Source organism: Cajanus cajan, chromosome 7, assembly GCF_000230855.2.
Source record: "Cajanus cajan strain Asha chromosome 7, NIPB_CcT2T_4, whole genome shotgun sequence".
Lineage (NCBI taxonomy): Eukaryota > Viridiplantae > Streptophyta > Magnoliopsida > Fabales > Fabaceae > Cajanus > Cajanus cajan.
This window is the reverse complement of record NC_138523.1, coordinates 5,895,222-5,914,130: the sequence shown is the minus strand read 5'-3', so window position 1 is coordinate 5,914,130 and position 18,909 is coordinate 5,895,222. Positions and strand designations below refer to the sequence as shown.

General features: G+C 30.8%; 2 protein-coding genes across 5 annotated transcripts; one reads left to right on the top strand and one right to left on the bottom strand.

Annotated features, from left to right (window-relative positions):
• The first annotated feature begins 4,876 nt into the window (after positions 1-4,876).
• On the top strand, positions 4,877-15,278 carry LOC109810239 (amino acid transporter AVT1C). Of its 2 annotated transcripts, none has more exons than XM_083060471.1 (13): positions 4,877-5,066; positions 5,556-5,754; positions 7,434-7,711; positions 9,409-9,623; positions 9,702-9,725; positions 11,733-11,913; positions 12,161-12,386; positions 13,374-13,509; positions 13,645-13,668; positions 14,095-14,236; positions 14,559-14,602; positions 14,687-14,749; positions 15,041-15,278. In XM_083060471.1, the coding sequence occupies exons 2-13, from the start codon at positions 5,579-5,581 to the stop codon at positions 15,137-15,139; spliced, it is 1,608 nt and encodes a 535-aa protein (XP_082916597.1). In that variant the 5' UTR covers positions 4,877-5,066; positions 5,556-5,578; the 3' UTR covers positions 15,140-15,278. The 2 variants fall into 2 exon arrangements, with proteins under 2 accessions (XP_082916597.1, XP_082916598.1); XM_083060472.1 differs by lacking the exon at positions 4,877-5,066 and adding an exon at positions 5,309-5,372.
• A 201-nt stretch (positions 15,279-15,479) lies between these two features.
• Positions 15,480-18,717, bottom strand: LOC109810240 (uncharacterized). Of its 3 annotated transcripts, none has more exons than XM_083060474.1 (5): positions 18,635-18,717; positions 18,522-18,554; positions 17,692-17,800; positions 16,897-17,002; positions 15,480-16,112 (listed from the first exon to the last, which is right to left on the bottom strand). In XM_083060474.1, the coding sequence occupies exons 3-5, from the start codon at positions 17,761-17,763 to the stop codon at positions 15,646-15,648; spliced, it is 645 nt and encodes a 214-aa protein (XP_082916600.1). In that variant the 5' UTR covers positions 17,764-17,800; positions 18,522-18,554; positions 18,635-18,717; the 3' UTR covers positions 15,480-15,645. The 3 variants fall into 3 exon arrangements, with proteins under 3 accessions (XP_082916600.1, XP_029129580.2, XP_082916599.1); XM_029273747.2 differs by having other exon boundaries at positions 17,692-17,796; positions 18,635-18,691; XM_083060473.1 differs by having other exon boundaries at positions 15,480-16,058; positions 17,692-17,796; positions 18,635-18,691.
• Between the last annotated feature and the right edge of the window lie 192 nt (positions 18,718-18,909).

The following is an 18,909-nucleotide window of genomic DNA, read 5'->3' as shown; positions in this document are numbered from 1 at the left end:
ATAATAAGCTAACCTCATAAAATTCTTATCCTTACTAACTGGTTTAGATATCTCCCCACTTAAACACAACTTCTACCTGAGACAGATCCATGTTTACCTCAACTGGAATTTACAGGAACTAGAAAACTTATCTCATACAATAAAAAAATAATAAAATAAGATAAAATAAAATAGTAATACTTAGATAACTTAACATACAACCGTCTTGGATATATCTTCACCCTCAAATACAACATGATCATATCACACCCCAAGATCAATCTCACTAACCACACGACATTCACCAATTGATCCCTAAGGTCATCTATCCACATATCAACATACATGCATATTAAATCATATTAGAATACCTACTTTAAACCTTCAAATATACCATCCATAAGCATGTACATGAACAACCATTACCACATAGCATCATACAACCTTAAACAACCTCTCAATCCACATGAAAACACCCCCAAAACATCTTAACAAAATCAATTCTTATCCTTGCGTTGCCTAACGATTCAAAAATATCATGACACCATACATATCCCTTCAACAACGATCAAAGAAAATGATACCTAGAGATTTATACTCATCCAAATGATCTCAAACCAATCTCAAAAGAAAGCTAAGAGAATAAGCTACAACGCCTATGAGGACATAAGATTCTAAAAAGATCATCTTCTTAGCTAAAAATTTTAAAAACCGCAGCAGATATATTCAGCGCTTACAGCTAGACCTTTGATCACCAAAGTAGCTATAACTGGAGTTCTAGACCTCCGTTTTACCTGATTCCAGTTCCATTGGAAAGATAAAGTCTAAGGCTACAACTTTTGTGAAGACCATAAAATCTAAATCTGTCAATATGGTACTCATCCTGGCACAACAAAACTGCAGCAAAATATCCTCTACACCAAACAGCAATAGTATATCAATGTATTTAAGCCCACAAAAATACCTCAACCCTTCCAAACTCACACCTCGACTTCATATTCAAGCTTTCAACTACACTCCTAAACCAAAATAACTCACATATTCAATACAAAAGGCTTAGAAAATAAAATTCACATTCTACCTAAACTATAAAAGGTCAACATACAACCATCAAACTCTAGAAATCATCAACACTTCAATCTCTCCTTAAGAATACCAAAACTCCAATTCTCAACATACATCATCCTTGGATTCAATCGCTACAACTATAGCTTTCAAAAATTACACCAATCGTAAACTCTTAATACACTAAAAAAAATCAATGTCTTACCCAAAGCTAAGGCCTCAATAGTTTTTACAATATTAGCACAATATCTCGTCCACCACTACTCGCACATATGCTTGCAACACAAGCGATATCACTCAACCACTACTTCTTACATAAGCAAGAAGTATCAAACAAATAAGCAATCATAAGAATGAAAAAAAAACAATCATAATGGTATTAGTTAACACTATCATGACTATCATTCCTCTAATTACAAAATAGCTTAACAAAGTCAAACTCAACAATATCAACACAAGAAGAACATTATCATCATCAAAGCAAAACATCATCGTAGTACACAACAAACAAGACACAGTCAGAGTACACAACAGAGTCGTGATAAGTACATAACTCACGACCGATTGGATCGACAGGCTCTGATACCACTTAATGTGACACCCTCTACCCCAACATACATATATAGTAATTATAAATAAATATATATAATTTTACATCAATAAAAATCAATTTTCCAACCACCTAAGGGTAAAGAATTCACATTCATAAACTTAATCCAAATAACATGCCGGTAAAATTACAAAGAAATAAAACTAAATTTTTCAAAATAATTTAATAAGAACATCTTAAACTAATCCTATCTATGCCCCGATGTCACATGTCCTATCAGAGCAAAACCCAACATAGAAGCCTAAGCTTTATCATCAACATCCTCAGCCTCACACTGATGATCACCTGTATAATAGTCACAGCAAAATAACATGAGAAAAGGGAGTGAGAAACATCTCACTCTGGCTCACAGTGTAGAAATATATGCAGGATAGCCAAACACAAACAAAACAAGTATAACATAAATAAATTAATAATAACATCACATTCATCCAAGACATAAACCATCACTTTATCGTATAACATTAAAAATGCATAAGTATGGACACGGACTACATATTATCATGCATGTGGCGCCAGTAAAACATCACATGGCATATTGCCGCTAGCAATACACGAAGAGTAGTCTAGGAGTACATGCCGGGTCACACCCTCTGCGCACTCTCACTAGAAGGATATACTACCAGAGTCTCGTCGGGATAGCTAAGCCGCGCAAGATACATCCCATGCACACAATGGGCAAGACTGGGACTTCCAAACCGAGTTATCCCCAAGGACTAATCCCCAAAGCTTTTACACTAGGGGGCCTTCTCTGGCGGTGTATTCCATATCGTACCCTTAAAACACTTATGCAAATGATGCATGTCAATCAAGACTCTATGCATTCTCATATCACATTATCATTTCCCATGGTCATATCACATCATCGCATTTCGTCATCATATTTCATTATCACATTTCATATCTCATGTCTCAATCACATTTCACTTTACATCATCATATTCACAAAGCCTCCACAGAGCACTTTAATTTATATCAAAACTCGTTTATTTATAAAATTAAATACATATTTTTACATCTCATCAAACAAGGAATATAACAGAAAAATCAGAAATCAAAACAGAAAATATTTCATATTTTTCCTACTTCTCATAGGGTTTTCGCAGGAACCCATAGAGCACTCTAGATCATATTAAAACATATTTATTTTCAAAATTAACCACATACTCATGCATCACATCCAACAAGGAACACAACAAAGTAATCAGAAGGCAAAATAGAAAACATTCATATTTTGCCCGTTTTCTCATAGGGTTTCCCATAGGAACCCATAGAGATCTCAAGTCATACAATTAATTGCATATAAGAAAAATAATAAGCAAAACAGATACAATTGGGAGAAACCCCTCATTAGAGCTGTCAAAACGGGTAACCCGGCCCGGCCCGGCCCGGCCCACCACGGGTTGAGCCTTTGGTGGGCCAACCCAACCCGGCTCGTTTATTGGTGAGCTGGAAAAAATTGAACCCGGCCCGGCCCACCACGGGTTGGTGGGCTAAACGGGTTGGCTCACCTAATTTGAAAAAATCACCTAATTTAAAAAAATGTAATCAAATTTAATGCCCAATCCTGCAAAAATAGTATGCACATAAGCTTTTCTAGAGAAAAGTAAATAAATTCCTACACTAATTACATAATTTGAAGAAAAAATACATAAAATTGAACCTATGATGGTCTATGAAATTTTATTTGGCCCAACCCAATAGCAGAAGTTTTTTTTTTTTTTTATGGGCTGGTGGGTCAGCCCGGCTCACCACGGGTTGAACCCGGGTGAGCCGGGTTGTTAGTGGGCCGGGTTTAAAATTGGCCCACACTGAAATTTGCAAAAATTTTTTAGCCCAACCCGGCTCGAACCCGTGGTGGGCCGGGTTGGCTCACCGGGCTGAGCCCATTTTGACAGCTCTACCCCTCATACATGAGCATACATAAAAATACAGCAAACACAGGATTGGGGGCCAATCCCACTACCCATCATACAATCCCACACCCAGAGCGAGGTTTCTTACTCCCCCCTTACCTGGATGAGCAGAAGACAAAGGTGTGATCTAAGGTCGTTCCTGAGTACTCTTCCTTAGAGATCTTTGTTTCTCTTTTTTTTTTTCTTCTAACCCTTCAGAACGCAAATGAGGTAGATAGGGTTAACGCTACATGACTCCTTAAAATTAATCCATTGGGCTGGGTTAACCCAACCCATTTTCCTTCTCTTCTAACCCACTTCTCTTTTTCCTCAAAATAATTAAATAAAATAAATACATGTATATTATAAAATATTTTTCCTCTATAATAATATTATATTTCTAACCCAAAATATAATAATATAATTTCAATAACAAAATATCATATAAAATCAACCTTCTCTTAAAACATATAAATATTTATTTAAATATGCTAATAAAAAAATACTTATTTAATACGTACAAAATAAATGTCCAAAACAATAATTATTTAAAACGTACAAAATAATATTCTTCTATAATTATTAAAATAATTATGACCAAATATCATATAATAATAATTATTATTATTATAATAATAATAATAACTTTATTGAAAACTGAGGTGTTACATTTAACCTTCTTTAAATAAATTATTTTATATTAACATTTATATAATTTTTTTAAAGGTTCTATAACTTAAAAGTCACCTTTTACATTTAAGGTATATTTCTAAAAGATATGAGAATATAACTTTTTTTAAATGGCCCATAATCTTAAAATCTGTTTATTTTTTTATTAAAAGATATTATTAATTTAAAAAAATTTCACTTGAAAATTTATTTTAAATAAACTGACCCTCAAAACTAAAACAAAATATTTAAAATCACTAAAAAAGATGAATTTAAATTTAAGAACTAAAAACATAACATATTTATCCCTTTCAGAAATCATCTGAAAGACAAGGAAAACATTATTCTGCACAAATATCCGTTACAATTTTTTAAGCCAATGATTAGATGAGTTGTGGTGGTCCACTCCACAACATGCAACACATGAGATGGAGAATGTACAAGTGTGCCAATCTCATCACCACCATCTCAAAATCCAAACCTTTCAAAGCAAGAGCCGTGCTAGTCTTGTCAAATCTTCCGAACCAAGACCCGTGCTAGTCTTGTCAAATGCACATGCGATCGCCACATCCATGCACGTGACTCCCACATGCAAAAGTGCAAAACGCAATCCAGCCTTGTATTCATGGCCATCTAATATTAGATACAATAATGCACGGTTAATGATTTATTAATTTTTATTCTTTTGTTCGCATGTTTCTCCGAATTTGGACATATAAAAAACAAGTACACTACGCAAGTTTTTGGGGATGTTCACGTTCAATAGTTCAGAGAGGCAGAGAAGATAACGTTTGTGTTAAGCAGAGGCGTCAATGATCCAACATTAGAGAAAAAGACACATAAGAAAGGTGAAGCTCGTTGTTTCTGATTGATCTGGATTCTGAACACCCTTTTGTATGATTTGGTTCGCTTTTGTTTGTTTTTATTCACATTAAACAAAACAAAGTGAGGATAAGCATGCACCATAATAACACCAGAGAAAACTAACCTCATGTATATCTGACTCGGATCCATGTCACATGATCGTGTAAGGAAGGTTTGAAATTTTGGCTTATCTGGGTCAAGCCCATGTTAATTCTTTTTTTTTTTTTTTTTCTGTGTGTCGTTTTAAAGTGGCATTTTGATCCAAAGGGGACAAACCCAGATTTTGAATTGTAAGTTTTCGTGAGATATCAAATCTAAAGTGTATAAGTCCCAAAGTTTCTGCTTTTACATGTGCTATTTTCTCTGATCTCATTTGTTCTTCTCTTTTAATGCTTTTGTTTTGTGGTTTGATTTGTGATTTGTGATTTTGGGTATAATTTTATGCACTTAATTAATATTCCTTTGGATCACAGAGAGTGTACTTGGTTGAAAGGAAATGAAGAACTCTGCTTCAGATAATGGTATGTACATTGAGAGCGATGATGATGTGGAGAAGGATCTGCAACATAAAGATTATAACGACGAAAACGATTCGTTTTATTCGAATGATTCCAACGAAAACCAGTCACTGAAACCCGCAAGTTACAGTATCGCATGGCCCCAAAGTTACAGGTCAGCACCTCCTGTTTCATGTGTGTTTCGATCTGGCATGAATGAGTGTGTTTCGGGCAATTCATTTGACTTTTTTTTTATTTTTCATTTTTGTAATGTGAAAAAGATCCTTTACCTTTGAGAAGTGGCTAATTGAGTGTTTTTCAAATAAATCATGGAAAAGAATTTATGCCCATTGTTAAACAAAAAAAAAAAAAAAACATTCCTAGAAATCCATATGCTAATTTACACCCACTAAAAGAGGTAGAAGAGTTACAAAAGCATAGATGCTATAAGTAATAATATAATGTAACAAAAACAAATGGAGAGAAATGAAGTGCCACAATAGACCTCAGTTCTTACAGTTGAAACCAAGCTTCACTACAAAAATAAAAAATTAGTAACATTTAAAAAATATTACTTAATTATGTATAATTTTGTTAATTTATTTTTATAACATATTATTAAATATTATAATTCTTTTTATTCGTCTCCAGAGTATCCACTGCCGATAGCAGTGACTAATAACATTTTAGATAATTAAGTAATACTTTTCAAATGTTACATATTTTTTTTAATATTTTAATAATATTAATAAGTTTTAGTTAATTTTATCAAATAATAATTAATTTTAATATAGATATCACTATCACTTATAATTTATGATTCCTAGTTTTCTAGGAGATCTTCAAAGTTGAAAACATTTTTAATTAGTCACTACTAAATTTATATCAAATATAAAAGTTTATTTAACGTAAGTACCATTATATGGTTATATATATTTTTTATATGTCATTTACTTACTCGATATGAGACTTTAATTTTGAGAAATAATTAGAGATTAAAAAATATACTCTTTATGCAATATTTTTTTTACTCAATGTAAGACTTTAGTTTTGAAAACAATTAAAAAAAATAATATTAAGATCAAAAAATGTTATTCTATTTATAATAACATTAGAAAAAATGTTGCAAAATAACATATTAACTCAATCTATAGTACGTTACCTAATGTAACTTAGTAAATGTTGTTAAAGAAGTTAAATGGAGTAATATTTCTTAATGAGTAGACAGTTGTAAAGTCTATTCGACGATAGGAGATCGACTTAGTAATTGCAGAAACAATTCTCACAATGTTGAAAGAATGTTTGGCAAACTTAAATTAGTCTTGGTTTATGAGCTTTAGGATCCTAAGTAGATATTTTCATGGAAAAACATAATAATAAAGTTCCTGCAGTTGAAAATTAACTACAGGAAAGGTTTAGATTTTTTAAGTTAAATTGGTTTTGTTTAATGTATAACAATTATTATTCAGAATTTCATAAGTGACTAGAGAATCTTTTCTCGGGTGTCAATTTACTCTGGTTGAATTTAGAGATAAAGTGAAGGCAGAGCCACCTTAAACTTTATGCCTTTTAAAAATATGTAGTTTCCTTCAATTTTCTACCCTGAACTTATAAGTTATAACTACATCTCCAAAAGCTCTTCTGGTGTATTACTTTTAGACAAAACTTTAAACCATTTTTTTAATAAACCTGATTTGTATTAATTATTTAACTTTCTGAAATGATGAAAAGTGAAAACAGAATCTGCCTTTTTGTTCATCACCCTTGCTGGTTGAATTTCTGTTTCTTCATCCCTCATTTTGCTGATATTTATCAACCTTAGTACTTATTTTTATGTAATGAATAATGTTTCAGGCAATCCATTGATCTATATGGTAGTGTGCCATCACCAAATATTGGATTTCTGGGGACCACATCACTGTCAAGATTAGGCAGTTCTTTTATTTCTTCATCTTTGATAAGGAGGCATACTCAAGAGATAGTGCCACCAGAGAGAAAATCACTCTTGCAACCCCCAGAGTTGCTTCCTCCCCTAGTTTCTAGGAAGTCTTCCATTAGGAAAGATGTTTCCAAGATTTCCCATGAAGCTCACATTCCTGGCCAATGCACTTTTGGACAAGCTGTGCTTAATGGTAAGTAGTAGTGATCTCTGGTTCTGGGGTATTTATCATTAGGAAAAAGAATGAACCCCCATATGCCAAAGAAAATATGAAATGATAATCAACAAGTGGTTAGTTTGTGTGATATTGAATTTGATTCCTTTAAATAAGATATCAGACTCAAAAGTATTGTGAATGGAAAAAATATAATTGGGGAAACAGAAGGAAAATCTCACTAAAAGTAATGAATAAGATTCTTTAACAGAAATTACTAATCAAGGAAATCAATAGATATTTTGTATCAATATCATATAAAAAATTATGAAATAAAAGACATTCTTAGTAAAAATATATGATATTAGAAATACTAGTAACATATTCTTCGCAATAACACTCAAAACACATCTTCTATTTATTGAAATTCATGGGGGTGCACTGGTTAAGAAATGAGACCAACCAAATGAGAAATGAGATTCACATGAATTTCACTTAATAAGAGTGTATACAAAGTGACATAAGAAAAATGTGTTGCTAGCATTTTTCATATTATGTATGTCGTAAACACAGGAAGCAGTACAATATATATGATTTACTAGGCGGGAAAAAAAAAGTAACTGAAGTGTGTATAGATTTTTGTATTTGGTATGTATAATTCTTAACTAGCAGTAGTTTCATCTTTTTATGAGAAACTTTTTGACCTCAATTATATGATTGAGGATATTTTGGCAGCTCCAACTAAAATGTGGTAATAAAAACATTATAAAAAAAACTGATTCATGCTTGTTATCTTCATTTCTGTGTTTGTATGACTTTATTCAGATGAATAAAAAACTAACAGTTACTTGAAATAGTACCCACCACTGTCTAATATTCCAATGAACAATGTTCTTGTGTCTCCTACAACTTGTGATCTTAGTCCAACTATCAAACCTCAAATACCATTCTTCCCTCTGATTAAAGGGACCATATTAGCAACAGCTTATTAACCAGCTCCACAAGACAATAGCATTGATAGAATTTACAATTTTTAAACCATGCTTGTTTGAAAGCGTCCGTGAACTATTCCCTCATTAATAGAATACGATTGAACATACAAACACTAGGGTAACCTTGAGCCTCTGTGTTCTGTTTTAACTACAAACAAGGTAATTTTTAACAGAAAAATCACTTGGGTTAAAACCCCATCGACTCACTCTTTTACTCTCGTAGATATCATCCAACATAAATTCTATAGTAAAAAATTAAGTGAATCAGAATTATGTATGTGAAACAATTGCATATATGTGTGATGAAGTGTAACAAACACAGACCATGCACTTTTTTCTTTTATATATAGTAAGAACAAAACTTGGATACACTATCATAAATGCTTTTGATTTGTTTTTAGTCAGAATTAGAATTTTACCTCTGTAAAATGATAATATGCATAAGTATATATTTATGTAAATATACATTACCAAGACAACATTCAAACTTTGATTAAAAAATATTACCTATCATATTGTATCTAAAGTTTCATGCATCTATCTCAATTTTGAATCACTAAATCGGTCTTAGTAATTTTCATATACTTAAAATTTGAGTAGCATGTATTTTTTCTTTGGTAAACCAGCATATCTCTTAGCTTAGCTTAAAGCTAAAGTGAAACTTCTGATTACATACATAACTAAGAAGGTTATACATGAAGCATGCATGTATTAATTTATGATTATTGTGTTTGGGTTTTGCAGGCATAAATGCCCTTTGTGGAATAGGAATCCTTTCAACCCCTTATGCAGTTAAAGAAGGTGGATGGGCTGGTCTTTCTATACTGTTATTGTATGCAATATTTTCCTTTTACACAGGCTTGCTCTTGCGTTACTGCTTGGATAGTGAACCTGGCCTTGAGACTTACCCTGACATTGGCCAAGCAGCTTTTGGTACCACTGGACGTGTTGTCATTTCGGTATGTCTTCCTCAATAACCATTAATCATATTCTAATCTCTTCGAATTCTTTTTTAATATATTTTTTTCTGGATGCAGATAATATTGTACATGGAACTATATGTAAGTACATTTCTGCCTTCTCTCTGTGAGTATTCCTTTGAAATCTCAGTTACTGTTATTTGTCATGGCAAGAGAATATGGAATATATAAAAATCAAAAGTGTTTTTTATTTTATACATATATATATATATATATATATATATATATATTATCTTCTACACAAAACAATTATAATTATCCATTGTTTGTATTTTTTTATTTTAAAATATTTTCTTCTTTTTCACTAAAACATGTAATTTATTTTAATAACTTTATAATTTTATGTATTTCTAGTAATTTATTTTATGCATTAATACTAATTTTTATATTTTTCTTTCTACAATAATGTGTAGTGATTGATTTTTTTTTAATAGTTATTTGCTTTTATTATATATGTAGATATATTTATTAGTATGAATGATAAATATTTGACTTGCACTTTTGATCTCTTTATTTTCATTTATATATAATTTTGATCTCCTATTTTAAAATAGAGATATTAATCCTAATTTTAATAAAAATAGAGAACCAAAAATAAAATTTAGCCTTAATATTTTAAGCTTATATATTGTGATATTCATATATATATATATATATATATATATATATATATATATATATATATGTGATTTTAATTTTGACACCTTAATTTATATTTCAATTTTTTATCATTAAATATTTATTTTTAAAAATTATCGATAGGTGTATGGTGAATTTGTTTGTGTCTCACATAATTTTTTTAATCTATGACACTTAAATTTTTATATTTAAAATGAAAAAATAAATAATGAGTAGTTGTTTTTAATATTTTGTGATATTTAAATTTTAGTATATTGATTACTTAACTAGTTTTTTAATGTATTTTTAATTATAATTTTTAATTTTTGAAATGACATAATATTGTAGAAGTGTTTATGTAATGCATTCAAATATTTTAAAATTGTATAAACGTGATAATATATATATATATATATATATATATATATATATATATTCAAATGTAAAAAAGTTTATTAAATTTTAAGAACTTATAATACAGGATTTTGGATTCTTTTGTATAAACTTTTTTTTAAAGAATGTTTATTTTATTAAAGTAAATAATTTTATACTTTTTTATGTGTTTATCTAAACTATTATTTTTTAAAAACAATTTTGTATTTGTTTAAGAAGAAATTCCTAAAAGAGAGTAAAACTTTCATTTTGTAAATTGTATATTTAATTTTTTTATTGTAAGAATATATTATTTTTCCCTTAACAAAAATTTAAAACAACTTACTTGGAATATAATAGTGATGTATTAGACAATAATCGAACCACTTCAAATGTGATAAATTTATTAAAAGTCATGTAGGATAATAAATGAAGGGAAATTAAATGATACTTTCTTGTTTACTTTTCCTATTATTGCAAACTTGCCACAAACAAAAAAGAAATGTTTATTTCTATTACCCTGTACTCAAATTCAAATAACTAATTCATTAAAATTAAGAAAATTTAAATTTTAGAGAGTTATAAGGTAGTATAGGTGGTATTGGGAAATGACATAGGATTAGAGTGATAAAAAAAATGAGTGGATTGGAATCTCTTTAACATAATTTACTTATTGCTTACATTTACCAATAAAAAAATATTTTTTTAAGTTAAGATCAATAAATATATCTTAATTTTTTTTTTCTAAAATTATCCCTAGTTGATGAAATATTTAATATATGTTTCCAAAATTTGTGTATTTCAAGAAAAAGAATTGAGGCCATTTGTATTTTAAAATACATAAATTAACTGAATTCTCCTTACTTTTTGAACTTAATAAATGAATTTAAAAAGAGTATTTTTATAAAAAACAATGATAATATTTGAAACATAATAGATTGAATTTTATAAACAAATAAAAAGGGTCAAATTAATTTAAAATTTGTGTCTAGCTTTGGTTTCTTTTTATATATTCTCCTTGACTAGCTTTTGTCACTTGTCCATTTAAACTCATGGCAATGGCAATAATGACTTCACCAATGACAAATTTTGATGCAGGCTTGTTGCATTGAGTACATAATTGTGGAGAGCGATAACTTGTCTACATTATTTCCAAACGCACACATTAGTTTGGGTGGAATTGAAATAAATTCACACATTTTGTTTGCAATTGTAACCAGCATCGCTCTTCTTCCTACTGTGTGGCTCCGTGATCTACGCATTCTGAGTTACATCTCAGGTACAACTTTACAACTTTTTTCTCTTCCATGTACTTATTTTTATAAGGTTATTACACAAGTATACTCCACAATGATGAGATATTGTCCACTTTGATACTAAATTCTCACAGTTTTACTTTTGATCATCACTCAAAAGGTTTCTCTAACATTAGAGTATGTGTATAAGTTGTTATTTTTTCTCTTTGTATCCCAACACTACATATGTTGGACATGATCATAATAACATTTCTAACAATGTTGTTATAGCTTGCGGAGTTATTGCAACGTTTCTAGTGGTTTTCTGCTTGTTATGGGTTTGCTTGGTGGACAATGCTGCAATTGATGCCAAGGGAGGAACAACAACACTCAATCTTACTACTCTTCCTGTTGCAATGGGTCTCTATGGTTATTGCTACGCAGGGCATGCTGTGTTCCCAAATCTCTACACTGCTATGGCTAATCGGAATCAATTCCCTGCAGTCCTCTTAGTATGGTAAAAATACGATTAGATTAATCATTTACAAATTACAATGTTTAAGTTTAATTGCACTTTTTTTTTATATTAGTTAAGATTCATGATTTTGCAAATGTTTTGCCACTCAACTTTTGAAATCATACATTTTGCCACTAAACTTTTAAAATTTTGTATTTTTCTCATTCTAGTGTGGAATTAGTTAACTATTAATATGATATGATAACGATAACTGATAAACATGACATGTTGACGTGTCATGTTAACATAGTATTTTTTGTAAGCTATCAATATCTTATGTCAATGAACAATTAATGAGTGAAAATGTACAAATTTTAAAGGTTGAATGACAAAATATACAATTTTAAAAGTTTAATGACAATTAGCAAAATTGTAAATCATGAGTGATAAAAAGTGTAATTAAGTCTTTTACTTTTTAACTTAATATATGTAGTGTAGACTGTTGCGGTCTTTTGTATATGAGATCAAGAGAAATATATATCGTCCATTGAATTTTATCATAAAAGATTAATTATTTTAAAAAAAATTAAATGATTAAAATTACGATATACAAGTAACGTGAATTTGAAAAGTCATGACTTTTTCAAATGATTACATGACATCAAATTTTTTATTATCGATATATTATTTTGATATAACCGAAATATATTCATCCCAATCTCATAAAAATTACTCTCGTCGGTAAATTAAAGGCTAAGGTAAATGAAGCGTATCATCTGGAATCTGGATGTTAGGCTTGAATCTCTTTATGTGTGAAATATACTATGTTGTAAAAAGAAATTTAGTTTTTGGTAAGTGAAGTTTGTGTAACTCATTTGGATGAACATGGTTTGCAAAAACAACTAAGTCTAGATTTTGGAATGGAGCCACCTAACTTTAACGCCCCCCTCACACACAAAAAAGAAGAAACAATTTTAATTTCTGTAGTATTTCTGTTTCAGAATTGAATATTGATCTAATTCCATATGCAATTCTTTTTCCATGTAGTTTTGCTATTTGTACAAGTCTGTATTTTGCAGTAGCTGTTATGGGTTACTCAGCGTTTGGAGAAGGAACATTCTCTCAGTATACTCTTAACATGCCCCAAGATTTAGTGGCCTCTAAGATTGCTGTGTGGACTACGGTATGTTCTTAACTAGATTACTATTTTCTTAACTAGCTTGAGTTGTTAACCCAATCTATATATATCAACATATTATTCATATTCTATCAGTCATATAAATTGCTAATCTCATTAGCATTTGGCCTTATTTTGCAGGTGGTTAATCCATTTACCAAATATCCTTCATGTGCTCCATTTAAATAAATGCATTTGTGCTTGCTTACCTAAATAATGTACTCAATAATTAATACAAGTTCTTAGCACCTGTGAAATATAAGAGAAACAAGAATCATAACTTCTGCCATAAATAAAAATATTTCCAAGAGCCAGCAAATTTGTTGCTTGATTGGCACTACCAACTCCTTCAATTTTTCCCCAGGTGAGTAAGGAATGCTACAAATTAAGAATGTTTTTCATTATCATGATTTCTGCCTTTGATTTTTTTAAAAAAAACAAGTAAATCATGTAACTTATCTTGCTTTCTCTTCATTGAGAGTACCCCTTAAATCTTTAAAATGAGTTAACATAGAATTGATTTATTTCAATCTATTTGTACCTACATTGTGAAGATGAAGATAGATGTTTTTCTTAATTAGCACCACATATGCATTGAGTCTATCTCCAGTAGCACTGTGTCTAGAGGAGTTGATACCCCCAAGCAATCCCAACTTTAATATATATTCCAAGCTCATCAGAACAGCTCTAGTAGCTTCTACACTGGTGGTTGGTCTTTCAGTTCCCTTTTTCGGTAAGTTGTTCTTCTTCCGTATAGTTTTTATCAGTTTAGTGCTAAGAGAAGTGCCTCGACTCAACATTTTGCCAACTGACTCGAGAATTAGTGCATAAATCAAACAAGTTTTAAGTAAATTTATTGAACCAAGGTTTAAGAATGACTTTCAATTATTTTAAGTATATTTATTGAACCAAGGTTTCTACCCTCCACCTTTCGCCTTTTTTATGGTTTGTTTGTTTGTCACTCCTGGTTACAAATTTCATTAACCTATTAGCTTTGATAAATCATTTTATCATTGCACTTAGTGCTTTACTATGAATTGCATTTACTTTCGCAGGTTTGGTGATGTCATTGACTGGATCTTTACTCACAATGTTTGTTGTAAGTTCCCTTAAGATCATCTTTTTCCTCTCCTAAAGGTACTAATCATGGCTTTCATTTAAATATGTTCAACCTTTGATGCAGTCCTTGATTCTTCCCTCGGCTTGTTTCCTAAGCATAAGGGGTGGCAGAATCACACGCTTTCAGGTATGATTATTACCTCTCCATAATACTCAAGGCTTTGTAAACATACCATGTTGATTCAATGCAACTTAAAGAATACATAGGAAAATCAATAAAGAAAAACAAAAGGAATTTTGAATTGTAACGTGCTGATATCATTACAAATTTAAAACAGGATACACTTCGATTATGTAGCAAAGCTAGACCATGAGATTTTTTTTTTTTACAGGACCAAATCTTTTCAAGCTTTTAGTGCTTGTTCTGTATTTATGATTACCTCCAATGTGACTCAAATTTTCCCCCTTATTTCTACAGATAGCACTTTGTGTTACAATTATTACAGTAGGTGTTATATCAAGTGGTTTCGGATCATACTCATCCCTCTCTGAGATAATTGAAGAATTGTTTGGATGAAGTTTTGCGGCTTAAATCCTAGACAGAGACATGTAGCAACCAAAATCTAGTGCACTTACTATTTTACACAATTTTGAGTTTCTCATCTCAATTGTTTAGTCATTTTTCTATGATAGTTGATTTCCCATTGTTTTTGTTATTGTGGTTATTTTGTGCATGTTTGATGTATCATGTATGGGCATATTTAGCCTGTGTTTGGAACTGCATTGGACATTCACGTAGGGACCCTATCGTACAAGCATAGTGTATCTTCTCATCTAACGCGTGTTATTCTTTGAGGAAATGCGGTTCCAAACATGTAGTTAATCGTACATAGTGTAGCAGAGAACCACAATAGAGATTGTAAACCAAGATTCAATGACTATATTTAAGAAAGGGTTTTGTATAGTTGGAGAATGGTCAAGAATACCAAGTGACCATTATGAATGAAAAATTGATGCATAATGTTTTTCAAAGAAACACGCTCTTGAAGAATAGTGATGATCTTGCCTCTGCTAGCAATGATTTTATGGAATATGTGGCATGTTGGAGTCAGGTTGTGATGAAGCTGGAAGGTCATGTGATCCATGAGAGGTAGTAGATGATGTCGTTGTAGTTAAGCCCCCATTAGAATTGGGATGTGATGCACTTCCGATTATGCCCCCATTAGAGTCAGGTTGTGATAAAACTGCAGGGTTATGTGATCCATTAGTAGATGATGTCGTTGTAGTTAAGTGCCCGTTAGAGTTAGGTTGTGTTGAAACTGCATGGTTATGTGATGCACTTCCGGTTAACCACCCATTAGAGTGAGGTTGTAACAAAGCTTGTGGGCCATTTGATAAAACTGCATGGTTACTTAACAAATCTAAGGTGGGGTGTGATGAGTTTGCAGTTGCGCTTGAGCCCATTAATTGCCTCCGTTCTTCCCGCGACGCCAAGACTGCATAATAATTTTCAAAAAACTCTTTGTTTTCTTTCTCAAGCTCTTCCAAAACTGAAAAATGAGGAAAGAAACTTGGAAACATATTTACAAAACTTGTTGGTTTTTGAATCTAACATGCCAATCACCAACACTAAGCTCAATATATATTAAGAAAACGCAAAATTAAACACATTCAGAATTAATTAGCATAAGTCGTAGCTTAAACACAGTTCAAAATTAATGGGAAAATAGGAATGACAATATACACAAAAGGATAATGTAAAATTTTGTGAACAAACAATTTGGCCAAATGACTATATGCTCCTAAGAACCCTTTCTCAAGGGGGAAACAATTTTGTTTTGTTGCATTGATGCCATAAACTCCATAATTATGTCCAAGCAATGTGCTAAATCCTCCGGGTTAATTACAAAATCTAAGACAGAAACTGAATGTTTTCTTCATATTTTAAAAGACTAAATACAAAATACTGCTACGGGAATTAGAGGAAAATACAACTAAAGGGATTATATGATTTCCAATTTATGAGAAAGGATGTTCCCTTTAAAATGAAATTTATTTCTTTCCCCCAATGTTGTCCTTGCCCCGTTATTAAAAGCAGCTCATAGAATATGATAGCTATACTATAACTAAACCCTATACTTCAAAGCTTAACGGATTTCAGGAATGTTCTATTCAAAGCATTAAGTTTAACATTTAAAAGGGATAGTAAATCAACTAAAATTTTAAGTTGTGTTGGATACCATAGACAAACCAAATGTCTAGCAAAACGAGGGTGGAACAAAATAAAAGGGAAAATAAAATATGCCAGTGTTACAGAACAAAAGTTTTCGATACCTAGTTCGGTGAATGCAGGTGCTATATCTGCTTGATCTTCTAGCGCTTGCACAATGTTTTCCTTATTTATGTATAGTTCCAGACAGCGCTCTATGTAAACTACCACCTGTAATTAAGCAAGCAAACAAAAAGTAATGGTTAGCAATCTCTCTCTGTGAGTGTCTTGATCCTCTTGAGTGAGATTTGAAGGGATAGTAACAACTCAGCAGTGACGATTTCAACTTAAATTGACTTACTGAGAAATCAAAGTATACTAAGAAAAAAAAGCATATCGCGATCCTTTGGTAAACTTATCAAGTCTTGATAATTTCCAAAAACTGATTAACATCCCTCAGGAATTGGGTTTGTCAATCTAGCATCCCTCAGAGGAGATAGATAATTATGTATAAAAATGTGATTGATTTCATTTCATAAGTGGTTAAAATAAATTTATAAAATTTTATGTCATTATTGACGTGGTTAATATTAACTATTTATAAGTTAAATTAAAAGACGTTTTAATAATATAATAACATTGTTAATCACTTGTGAGGTGAAGTCAACCACATTCTGGACATTTCAATAAACTCATGACACAATTAACCCACTGTTAACAGTTATATAAATAATCATGTTTAGAAACAAAATCAGTTTTATATATATAGTTAATCCCATATGCTAGTGAAAATTAATCAAGAGGTATCCATTAAACAATTATAACGATAAAATAACTAAACAAATTATTTATGCAAACATTATCTCAACCTTAAAATACATCAAGAGAGGGAGGGAGGGAGAGAGATTTAGCTTAATTACCAGATGCCTAATATCAACAGGACTCCAGTTCTCAGATCTACGCACACCCGGCACATTCGGCACACCCGGCATACTAGAAGTTCCCAAAATATGTATTGCTAACAACTACCTAGACACATAATAATACATTAAAAATAATTAATGTTCACGATTTGTGATTAATGGATGATGTACATGTAAATGTAAATTTGTTCAGAATACACAGAAATTAAACTTTTAATCTTTTACCCTCTAATCTTTACCCTCTATTTAAGCATGATACTAAAATAGGGGACTTCATGTATCCTTTATACATTTTGTAATATTGCTTATGGTACAACTTGTACCCATTAGTATTAGAAAAAAATCAATTGATAATATATCTACCATGATCACTTCCATCATATCATATATTTTACAGAAAACATAAAAAAAAATATTAAGAAAAAAAAATTATAATAAAAAGATATAGTATTGTAATATTTGTTCTATATGTGCAAATCCAAATTGAGCAGATCTTTACTCAGAGTAATTTGGCTGGTTAAAAAAAATCTCAAACAGAAAAATTCATGAATAATATCAAAATTGAAAATTATGCTAAAGATACTAAAGAACCCATTTTTAACCGTGATAGTCATTACTGATTAGTTCTCAAACATAAAAATTGCATTATGAAGTATATCTCAAATATCAAGAATAACAAGAAACTGATAATTAATGATTTGCTATTGCTTTGAACGTAAGTTGCCTAATTTAAAGACTAACTGTCGCACAATTTAAAGAATTTAAAACTTGGATTAAGCATTCATCAAACGAAAATAAAAAATGGCATAAAAAACGATGGCTCTTACCACAAACCGAAGAACTTGGTGAATCGCAAGAACCTGACAATTTGGTCACGATGAGATTGATTTCCAAAACAGAAAAACAAAAAAGACTGACACAGAAAATAAAAAAGACAAACCTGGCGGGAACGAAATATTCTCTTTATGTGAACTTCTTTCATAAATTGTGCATTCCTAACTTATTTATATTTGGAGAATTTAACCGTGGACCTGAATATCAAGTGGGCCATTCGTGGACCTGAATATCAAGTGGGCCATTCGTGGACCATGAACCCAAATTTTATAAAATAAAAAATATACTATAAATATTGTTTTAGTAGATTAATTGATTTTTAACTAAAATTATTAAATAATTTTTTTTTTGATAATTATGTTATTAATACGAAACATCTAT